At 42.8% G+C, this 11350-nt stretch overlaps 1 protein-coding gene across 2 annotated transcripts; it reads right to left on the reverse strand.

Moving 5' to 3' along the window:
- Nucleotides 1–5844: 5844 nt before the first annotated feature.
- On the reverse strand, nt 5845–9806 carry LOC109876824 (protein Tob1). Of its 2 annotated transcripts, none has more exons than XM_020469194.2 (2): nt 9563–9806; nt 5845–7990 (listed from the first exon to the last, which is right to left on the reverse strand). In XM_020469194.2, the coding sequence occupies exon 2, from the start codon at nt 7759–7761 to the stop codon at nt 6748–6750; it is 1014 nt and encodes a 337-aa protein (XP_020324783.2). In that variant the 5' UTR covers nt 7762–7990; nt 9563–9806; the 3' UTR covers nt 5845–6747. The 2 variants fall into 2 exon arrangements, with proteins under 2 accessions (XP_020324783.2, XP_020324784.2); XM_020469195.2 differs by lacking the exon at nt 9563–9806 and adding an exon at nt 9369–9490.
- Nucleotides 9807–11350: the final 1544 nt, after the last annotated feature.

The raw sequence follows: 11350 nt of genomic DNA on the forward strand, positions 1-11350 counted from the left end.
AAACGTTTCGGGTAGCCTTCCACAAGCTTCCCACAATAACTTAGGTGAATTTTTGCCCATTCCTTCTGACAGAGCTGGTGTAACTCAGTCAGGTTTGTAGGCCTCCTTGCTCACAAATTAAATATGGGATTGAGGTCAGGGCTTTGTGATGGCCACTCCAATACCTTGACTTTGTTGTCCTTAAGCCATTTTGCCACAGTTTTGAAAGTATGCTTAGGGTCATTGTCCATTTGGAAGACCCATTTGCGACCAAGATTTAACTTATTGACTGATGTCTTGAGATGTTGCTTCAATATATCCACATAATATCCCTTCCTCATGTTGCCATCTATTTTGTGAAGTCCAGTCCCTCCTGCAGCAATGCACCCCCACAACATGATGCTGCCACCCCCGTGCTTCAGGGTTGGAATGGTGTTCTTCTGCTTGCAAGCCTCATCCTTTTTCCTCCAAACATAACGGTAGTCATTATGGCCAAACAGTACCATTTTTGTTTCATCAGACCAGAGGACATTTCTCCAAAAAGTACGATCTTTGTCCCATGTGCATTTGCAAACCGTACTCTGGCTTTTTTATGGTGGTTTTGGAGCAGTGTCTTCTTCCTTGCTGAGCGAACTTTCAGGTTATGTCGATGTAGGACTCGTTTCATTGTGGATATAGATACTTTTGTACCTGTTTTCTCCAGCATCTTCACAAGGTCCTTTGCTGTTGTTCTGGGATTGATTTGCACTTTCGCAGCAAAGTACGTTCATCTCTAGGAGACTGAATGCGTCTCCTTCCTGAGCGGTATGACGGCTGCGTGGTCCCATGGTGTTTATACTTTCATACTATTGTTTGTACAGATGAATGTGGTACTTTCAGGCGTTTGGAATTTGCTCCCAAGGATGAACCAGACTTGTGGAGGTCTACAATTATTTTTCTGAGGTCTTGGTCGATTTATTTTGATTTTCCCATGATTTCAAGCAAAGAGGCACTGAGTTTGAAGGTAGGCCTTGAAATACATCCACAGGTACACCTCCAATTGACTCAAATGATGTCAATTAGCCTACCAGAAGCTTCTAATGCTATGACATCATTTTTTGGAATTTTCCAAGCTGTTTAAAAAGGCACAGTCAACTTAGTGTATGTAAACTTCTGACTCACTGGAATTGTGATACAGTGAATTATAAGTGAAATAATCTGTCTGTAAACAATTGTTGGAAAAATGACTTGTGTCATACACAAAGTAGATGTCCTAACCAACTTGCCAAACCTATAGTTTGTTAACAAGAAATTTGTGGAGTGGTTGAAAAAAAAAAATCCCCCTTTTTCTCCCCAATTTCGTGGGATTCAATAGTTTTTAGTAGCTACTATCTTGTCTCATCGCTACAACTCCCGTACGGGCTCGGGAGAGACAAAGGTTGAAAGTCATGCGTCCTCCGATACACAACCCAACCAAGCCGCACTGCTTCTTAACACAGCGCCATCCAACCCGGAAGCCAGCCGCACCAATGTGTCGGAGGAAACATCTTGCACCTGGCAACCTTGGTTAGCGCGCACTGCGTCCGGCCCGCCACAGGAGTCGCTGGTGCGCGATGAGACAAGGATTTCCCTACCGGCCAAACCCTCCCTAACCCGGATGACGCTAGGCCAATTGTGCGTCGCCCCACGGACCTCCCGGTCGCGGCCGGTTATGACAGAGCCTGGGTGCGAACCCAGAGTCTCTGGTGGCGCAGCTGGCGCTGTGAAAAAAGAGTTTTAATGACTCCAACCTAAGTGTATGTAAACTTCCGACTTCAACTGTAGGTAGGAGCAAGCCCATGTAATGCTTTGTAGGTTAGCAGTAAAACCTTGACATCAGCCCTAGCCTTAGCAGGAAGCCAGTGTAGAGAGGCTAGCACTGGAGTAATATGATTCATTTTTGGGGTTCTAGTCAAGATTCTAGCAGCCTTGTTTAGCACTAACTGAAGTTTATTTAGTGCTTTATCTGGGTATCTGGAAAGTAGAGTATTGCAGTAGTCTAATCTAGAAGTGACAAAAGCATGGATTAATTTTTCTGCATCATTTTTGGACAGAAAGTTTCAGACTTTCTAAATGTTGCATAAATGGAAATGATCTTGATATGTTCGTCAAAAACGCCAAGGTCCTTCAGTTTTATTTGAGACGACTGTACAACCATCAAGATTAATCGTCAGATTCAACAGAAGATCTCTTTGTTTCTTTGGACCTAGAACTAGCATCTCTGTTTTGTTCAAGTTTAAAAGCAAAACATTTGCCCCCATTCACTTCCTCATGTCTTAAACACAGGCTTCCAGGGAGGGCAATTTTGGGGCTTCACCTTGTTTCATCGAAATGTACAGCTGTGTATCGTCACAAAAGTAAACTTAATGAAAGTAAACTTTATGTTTACCTCACCAATAGTGACCCTAAAATGGAACCTTGAGGAACAACGACACGTACAGTTGATTTGTCAGAGGACAAACCATCCACAGAGACAAAATTATATCTTTCTGACAGATAAGATCTAAACCAGGCCAGAACTTGTCTGTGTAGACCAATTTGGGTTTCCAATCTCTCCAAAAGAATGTGGTGATCGATGATGTCAAAAGCAGCACTAAGGTCTAGGAGCACGAGGACAGATGCAGAGCCTTGGTCTGACGCCATTAAAAGGTAATTTACCACCTTCACGAGTGCAGTCTCAGTGCTATGATGGGGTCTAAAACCAGACTGAAGCATTTTGTATACATTGTTTGTCTTCAGGAAGGCAGTGAGTTGCTGCGCAACAGCTTTTTCTAACATTTTTGAGAGGAATGGGAGATTCGATAAGGTTGATTCGTTTTTTATATTTTCTGGGTCAAGGTTTGACTTTTTTCAAGAGAGGCTTTATTACTGCCACTTTAAGTGAGTTTGGTTCACATCCGGTGGATAGGGAGACGTCTATTATGTTCAACATAGGAGGGCCAAGCACAGGAAGCAGCTCTTTCAGTAGTTTAGTTGGAATAGGGTCCAGTATGCAGCTTGAAGGTTTAGAGACCATGACTATTTTCATGAATGTGTCAAGAGACATAGTAGTAGTAGCAGTTGTAGCAGCAGTAGGTTTTTGTAGTAGCACTACACATCTGATATAAGCTTGATAATTCATTTATTATTTGAATCAACGGTGTAGTGCTAGGGCAAAAATGGAAAACTGATTGAATTTGCAAAAAGTCATCAATGTAAAGGTATTTTGCATTTTTTTTCATCTGACTTTTAACCTAAATCCAATGACATGGTGACATTTTTGGTTGATTTCATGTTGAATTGACATTAGTTGACAACTCAAACAAATGTAAATCAAAAATACTTTGAACTGTACCTGGTGGGTTGTCATTGCTCAATCAACTCATTTAATGTGGCTCCAGAAATGGAGGCTGCATGACTTAGAGCTGGGGAACTGGAAGGACCTTAACATAACTCCATGTCTGCTCGTTTCAACAGAAAGCTCCACCTGTTTTTCTGACGGCCGCAGCTCTGCTCTGGATTACATCGATGATGCCGCCAGCTCTCATTCTCTCACACTCTCTTTCTGTTGCTATCCCTCCTCTTTCTCTGTCCCTGTTTCTACCCCCTTTCTCTCTCTTTCTCTGACCCCCTTTCTCTCTCTCTCTGACCCCCTTTCTCTCCCTCTATGCCTAGTCACTTTTTCTTCCTCCCTCCCTTTCTTCCCCATTCCTCCCTGTCCCCCCTCTCTCGCTCTCCTAGAATCAGAGCGGGGGTGATGACGTCCAGTGATACTAGAGCCTGTGGGGGAGACCAGACGGACGAGGCTCAGGAGAGCAGAGCAGGGTGATAATCCATCAAAGGCATCCCCAGAACTGCTTGTCCCCAACACACATATTTCTATTACACGCACATGTGCACACAAATGCTCACGTACAAGTGAATGCGCACACACACACACACACACACACACACACACACACACACACACACACACACACACACACACACACACACACACACACACACACACACACACACACACACACACACACACACACACTTACTGTATATCTAAAACCATCTGTGAACTTTATTAGGGCCAATCTACCAAGTGCAGCTGACAGACAACGCAGATACTTGGTGAGCTAACCTCCGAGGATCGTGGTATGCCACCAGGGTTAAAGTGCTCTCTGTGTACCCACCGGCATGTTAGTTCTACTTATTAATTGGGTGGTTCGAGCCCCGAATGCTGATTGGCTGACAGCCGTGGTATACCAGAACTTATACCACAGGTGTGACAAAACATTTGTTTTTACTGTTGGTAACCAGTTTATAATAGCAATAAGGAACCTCAGGGGTTTGTGGTATATGGCCAATATACCACGGCTAAGGGCTGTGTCCAGGCACTCCTCGTTGTGTTGTACAGAAGAACAGCCCTTAGCCATATTGGTTATATACACCACACCTCCTCGGGCCTAATTGCTTAATTATGACACCAGCAGCAGTGGCAGCAACAACAACATGAGAAATAGAAACAAAAGGCAATCCATTCTGGTTGAAACCATGATACCAAGTACATGAATAGTCCCAACAGGACCTCAACATAGATCACTTTTGGAAGAATCAAACAAGCAACATACACTTCCTTTTCAGACCAGCATTAATCCCATAAAAATGTCATTCTCATTCTGTTCATTCCATGCGATTCATTTTGTCATCACAAGTCAGCAATCATAGTTATCCAATGATCCGTCACCTCAGGACACTGGGTGAAAAATTGAGAGCATTTAGAATAGCATGCAGTTGGCCACTGTGTAGAAGCCTTTGCTGCCTCTACAAAGTGGCTATTGTTATGCTATACTATAGTACCCAAAATGCTCAGTAGATCCACAAAAAAATCAGTATAGATGAAGAGTAGTAAATAAGTGTTATCCCAAAAATAAATGTGACTGAGTGTGAGACCACACACATGCTCAGGATGAAGGTACTGTAAACAGAACATATCACCTAGCCTCCCGGACCATCTTTGCATTCTAAAACATTATTTGACTAAACAACTGGCAGGCTGCAGCGTTCAAAGACGGGCCTGTTGGCTAGTAGAGCTAACATGTACAGTGCACTAATATAAACACCTCAGCTCTCAGTAGGCTAACTGACACAGAGGTGACATGCTAAGGTCTGGGATGACAGCAGGCTTAACCCCACTATCCATATGCCTAATAGGCCCAGGAAGCACATGGACTGACTCCACCGTAGTATGTAGACTCAGAACCAGCAGAAGGCTGAGGATAACGTAGACAGTCGGAAATGAATACATGTGCAGGGTATATCAAATCTCCGGTAAAAGGGGAATACCCTCGTTGGCTCTTTTTGCGTAGCTAGGTTTTGAATGTTGATGGAAATGTAGAAAACTGTTAAGTTGTTTTGTCAAGGAAAACCCCACTGGTAATTCTAGACAATAGCGCAGAACACTAACGTTCACCCTGATTCACAGCAATAAGAATACAGAACACTTCGATATGCCCATTTGTGTAACACTAGTTACAAGACTACCATGTATAGAATATTCATGTGTAACGGTGCAGTCTTACCAATAGCACCATACTGACATGTCAGTACTTTATATTATGCGAGGTCTTTGCAAATGACAAGTTACACTGCAGGTTTGAGCCATGTGTCAAGAGCAAGGTCTTGAGCCAGTGCACCAGGAGTAGCTGACCAGAGGTAAATTAGACAAGGATAGGCTAGGACTCCTATGGTTACAATAAAGTGTGTGTACTTATTAACAATTCAATGGCATATGGAAAACTGGATAATATTGCCTTCATACATATGTCCATTGTCCAATCAACAAGACCAGACTACCAATGAGAAGATAGACCAGGGGATATTTCAAGCTTTTTAATACAAACTTAATAAATGATCAGTTCAGCTTAACATGTAAGACACTGACTCCAAATACTTTGTTATACCGTTTGTTTTATCAAGTATTGCACAATGTAGGTACAAAATTAATATACGATTACATTTTGTCCATAATATAGCAAAAATCTTTAAACTCTTAACAGAAAATACAACTCTTGTTTTTCAAAAAAGCTAATATTCTTAAATCCCACCACTACGGAATATTCTGTACACAATCTTTAGAATAGTCAATGTTTTTTTAGAGGGATTCATTTCACAATTTCAATAAAAAAAGAACATAAAGTCGCTGCAGCCATCACGGATCACTGTAGTAGTAAAAAGATAGAAATGCAGTACCATGTCGTAGAAACAATATATACTCTGATATTTTACAAACTCTGTACTAAATTAAATTATACAATTAGAAAAAAGACCAGGAAATCCCACTTATTAATGCCAATCCTTGGAAAATTGGCATGTCCAGTTATGTCTTAAATACTGAAAGAGGCCATGACTTGTATTGTTTTTCTTCTTTATCTTTAAAACAGTCCCGTAAAAAATAATTTCTGTGCTTGGTTGGCAAAAGAAATAATGATGCATGTCGAAGTTTAGGTCACCAAGCTTGGACATCTTGTACTACAAGCTTCATCGTAAAAAAAGATAACTCAAGGGGGCAGAGTCATTTCACCCTCAGGCTCATGCGCTTGGACTTGAACACAGATCTTACAGTCGACAACAAGTCACTTTCAATTTTTCCTGGAAATTGTGTTTCCTATTTTATTTTGATGTGCGTTTAGTCTTTTTTTCCCCCATATCACATATCTCTGGTCATTTCTGTGTACTAGTACTGTAGTATCTGTGTACTAGTACTGTAGTATCTGTGTACTAATTGGCCATCACTGGCTGGAATTGCTGGTTCGAATACTGCATGTTGTTCAAACTGAAATTCAAGCCGTCCATAAGGGACTTGTCGTTGAGACCTCCGTAGGCCGCAAACATGTCGAAGGCATTGCTGTACTGCAGCGGGCTGAGGCTGAGGGAGCTGTCACCGGTGAATAGGGCACTCGGGCTCCCCTGACCCTGGAGGTTGGGGAACACAAACTCCTTGGCGTTGGGGCTGAGGGCTGAGGCCTGCTGCTGGCCCAGGCCCAACCCGTACAGAGAGTGCATGGAGGTGGAGATGGCTTTCTGCTTCAGCAGCGTGTTCACATTCAGGCCCAGGTTGGTGGGCGAGGTGCGGGCCACCTTCTGGCCCTGCCCGCCTTGGCCACCGTTGCCGTTCTGGTTGTTGCGGCTGCTGCTCTTCATTTTGGTGGAGCCGAATTTGGTGGCGGCGAAGGTGGCGGTGGTGAAGGTTAAAGGCTGGTTGGAGCGTGGCATGAAGGTGGGGCTGACAGCAGCCGAGTGGCCGAAGGGAGGCGAGGGCGAGCTGGAAGTCGGAGAGGGGCCCACCACAGGCTCGCTGATGGGCATGAAGACCTGGGCCTCAGGGTTGAAACTGTTCTTGATCTCCTTGTCCAGCTCCAGACCACTGGGGCTGCTCTCATTGCTGTCGTCCACGTAGAGCACCTTGACGGGCCCCTTCTCCCCGATCTGGTAGGATACCTCGAAGGGGTCGATCCACACACTGAGGTCCTGAGGCAGATTGTGGCGCACATCCTCAATGTCCAGGCCACTCTCTTTGGCTGCCTTCTCTACCACTGGGTCCACCTTCTCCCCTACGTGGATGCACCTGAATCCAGAGCCCTTGTATGGCTTGTCTGGGTACCAGTGGCCCTCATACTTCCCCTTGAGCTGCCTCTCAAGCTCCTCGCCGAAGATGTTGACCCGTCGTCGCGGCAGCTTGTTGTAAAGGTAGGAGATGACGAAGTTGAGGGCTACTTGGATTTCAAGCTGCATAGCTGGCTGTTGAACTGCTCCGGGCGCGAGAAGAGGTGTCGGCAGCTGCGTCCTGTTGAGTTGCTTTACGTATCTGTGGTGGGTGGCGTAGGTGCTTCCCAGGCAGGGTAGGGTGTGATGGGTTGGGTCAACACCAGGCAAAAGGAACTAGAGCTTTGTGGAACTGCTCTAAAAACAAAAGTGCTAGTCGCAAGAGGCGTTCTTCCACAAGGTTGAGCGTTGTTTTTTCCTGAAAAAAGAGAAGATAAAAATGATTAGCATATTGTTCAGACAGATATGCAAAACAATAAGACATTAAAAGGCATGAACCATTCCTCCACTAGGTACAAGCCATGAAGAATTTGCATTACAACATTAGGTATAATTGGACAACATTTTGTAAACAGGCAACACTTCTCAAAGGTGTGGGTGGCAATGTCCTCGCCTACTTGACTGAGGTTGAGTCTACTATTGCAGACTTTGTAAAGGAATGCAATAAAATGCCCTTTAAACGTTAACCCTTTACTTCCCGAGGGAAACATCTAGAATATTATTGCAGTCCGTATGAACACTCAAATCAACTAGTATGCTATGACGGATCAAGCGTTCACCTCTTCTCTGTCTTGTTTCAAGTCGCAACGTTTATTTGTCACATGCACAGGATACAGCAGGTGTAAAACAGTAGTGAAACCCTTACTTACAAGCGCTTTCCCGAACAATGCCGTATTCCGTATCAAGGTCTATAGCCTGAATCATCTTTAACAATGCAATGTCACGCTATGGAACAGAACGACCTAATGTATAAATAGCCATGACAAGCAAGGGGATCTAGTGAATTTGTCTGCATATCTAAACTCAACATGAACAACCTAAAGATTTCACAGTAGATGAAAACGATTTTCAGAATGTTAGAAATCTCCACAGAGAAAGAGCTGTGCTGTTTTTTCTATACGAAGCTATAGAGAAGCACTAGAACTGATCGTGTTACATAATAAATAGCTAGCCTCGTTACAATGTTGCCAACGTCACAGAGTCGCAGTTACATTCGGAAAGGCATACTGCACTTTTTTTTTTACAGAACAGTTACATATTAGCAATCAGGCTGGCGATAGAAAAATGTACCCTGTAAATATTGTATCAGATTGGCGGCTCTCAACTAGCACTACTTAGTATGCTGATTAAAATGTAGCAGTGAACGTCGACTAGGCGAGGCAGGGGATATAAAGGTTAGGTGTTGCTATTATCGGAACAGTGTCGACAAACGGTTTATCAAAATGTAACAACTAGTCTATTCATTTTGGATATGGCCAAGTACAGAACAAAATGCACAATAAGCTGTATCCAATAAACAATCCTACTCGGTCATTACGAAATAGACGGTTTTCTGCCCAACAGCGGATGGTTTTGTTCGTTTGAGGCAGTGTGAGCAGCTACCTTTCTTATCTCTGCGGACCTATAAATTACCACTTGATATAATATTAATTCTTTCCGACCTGGAGATTTAATAACGGGGCCAAAAAAGATATTAACACAATTCCATGCATAGCCTATTGCCTCTCCGCAAGTTTCTTCTTTCAATAATTTGACAGTCAGTCTTGATAGTCAAGCAAATGTAGATGACTATTTACCTCATATCCCGTCTTTCTTTCTCTCACACACGCTTCAGTTAGTTAGGCTACCCCTCCCTAACTTCAGGGACTGACGCAGCAAATCAACTTGATTAATCTGGGGTAAATAGTTCATCAAGAATACTGGGCTATAGATGAGTGATGGATATCCAATCGAACATACAAAGAGTAATTGAGCCAAAAGCAATACTTACTTTTTCGTACAAAATAAAAGATTCTCAGTAGTTTTGAAGTACCGTTAGTGCAAATAGAAGTGTAGGGTGATTTTCGTCACATATAATATAATATTAACATAAAAAAAGTATTCCAAGTATGTAGACGTCGATAGGTTATGGTTATTTATTTTGCTTTAGTTTAGATTTTTAGGTTGTTTGGCGTTTTCCCCTTTCAGCAGGCTTGCAGAATGTTTCCCTTCTACCTGGGAGTTTTACAACTTCGTCCCAGTCGGCTGTCATGCGCCTATATTTATAGCTTTCCTCCGCCATGGGCACGAGGTAGGCGGTGATGCGGTTTCAGAGGTCAAAACAATACGAGCACCAAATCTGGGCCTGCAATTGGTCAAATTGGGGAATCCAGCCTGCTGGAAATGTACAAACTCGAAAGTGTATTGGTTAGTTATACTGTCAATCCAAGGCATAAAAATGAAGAGACGGCCATAACAAGAACATTTGCGTCACACTTTTCCTATGTCTCTGACAGCAGACAAAAATATATCGATTATGAAGTCAGACATATGCTAAATTATGTCATTTGCATATAGTATATTTTGATTATGTATTTTCAGTGATGCATAGTTGATAGATTATATGCCTTTGCTTGACATCCAACATGATTTAGATCAGCGTATCAATAATTTCAGCCGAGATATATCTCCCCTATTGCCTCGAGAAGGCTATGATACGGAATACTTGCATTCCAATAGGTTAACTGGTATTGCCAAGTGCTTCCGACTTATTTATTTGACATGTTTTAAAATAATGAGCGAGCAATTTGTTGAGCTGAATACACTCTCACCCATGAAACCGTAATAACCATGCGTTATTACCATGCTAGAGCAAACGCAATCTGTTAGATCAGAGAATGGCACTTTGAAAATGATGAGTAAAAGAAACGGGGGTTGCATTTGGAAATTTCAGTCAAATCTACAGCTCTGTCGGAAAGGACATTCCCAAAGAGGAACGATAATGTTAGGAAGCGAAGGGGGTGGGGTTGATCTCCTATCGAGAAAACACTCGCTGATTGGCTGAAAACGGGGCAGGAGCTCTTTGGTGAATGGTGTGCCCGTATCCAAGGTGCTGATGTAGCAGCCCACGTCATACCTGGGTGGACAGGGCACTCTCGAGTTTAAATTGTACATAGCTAAATATACATTAGTTACGGAGCTCTAGTTGATGTAAGGTATGTTGTCCCACTAACTCGCGTAGGAAAAGCTAAGCAAACCTGTACTCACCCTGTATAAATGGCTACACAATGGTTTGACCGTAATGCAAAACAAACCCTTTCCATTCAACAAAATGTAGGTATCTTCACGATCTCTTATGTTGTTGTTATTGAATGTAATTACTCTGTAATAAGGAAACTTCAATGTAAAGTGTTACCACCAATAAGAATAATGTGCATACTGCTCATTGCTGTTCACATTATGCACCTATCAGGCTCAGATTTCCAAGGCCAGTAGTTTCCCATGCTGTTAACCCTATCACACATTCACTACCATGTTAAACCCAGGCCTGTAATCTTTTACCACACATATCTGGCATTTACCATGACTAAGACCTTGTGGGGGGACGCATAACAGGTGTGTGTACTGTAACACCTAGCAGGCCTACACACAAGCGCATCAACATCACCACAATAATTGTTTTGTGTTCCTTAAAAAGTGTTTTGTCAACATTTGTGACATAGGTAATGCAACTACAATGATAACTGTTATAGTTAATGTTATAAATGCAGGTAACAATAAGGCTATAACTGCACACAAA

Source organism: Oncorhynchus kisutch, unplaced genomic scaffold (genome assembly GCF_002021735.2).
Source record: "Oncorhynchus kisutch isolate 150728-3 unplaced genomic scaffold, Okis_V2 Okis06b-Okis10b_hom, whole genome shotgun sequence".
NCBI classification, from domain to species: Eukaryota; Metazoa; Chordata; class Actinopteri; order Salmoniformes; family Salmonidae; genus Oncorhynchus; species Oncorhynchus kisutch.

Excerpts from the sequence above, each read along its gene's own strand:
- LOC109876824 (XM_020469194.2), bottom strand. The coding sequence starts at position 7,761 with ATGCAGCTTGAAATCCAAGTAGCCCTCAACTTCGTCATCTCCTACCTT.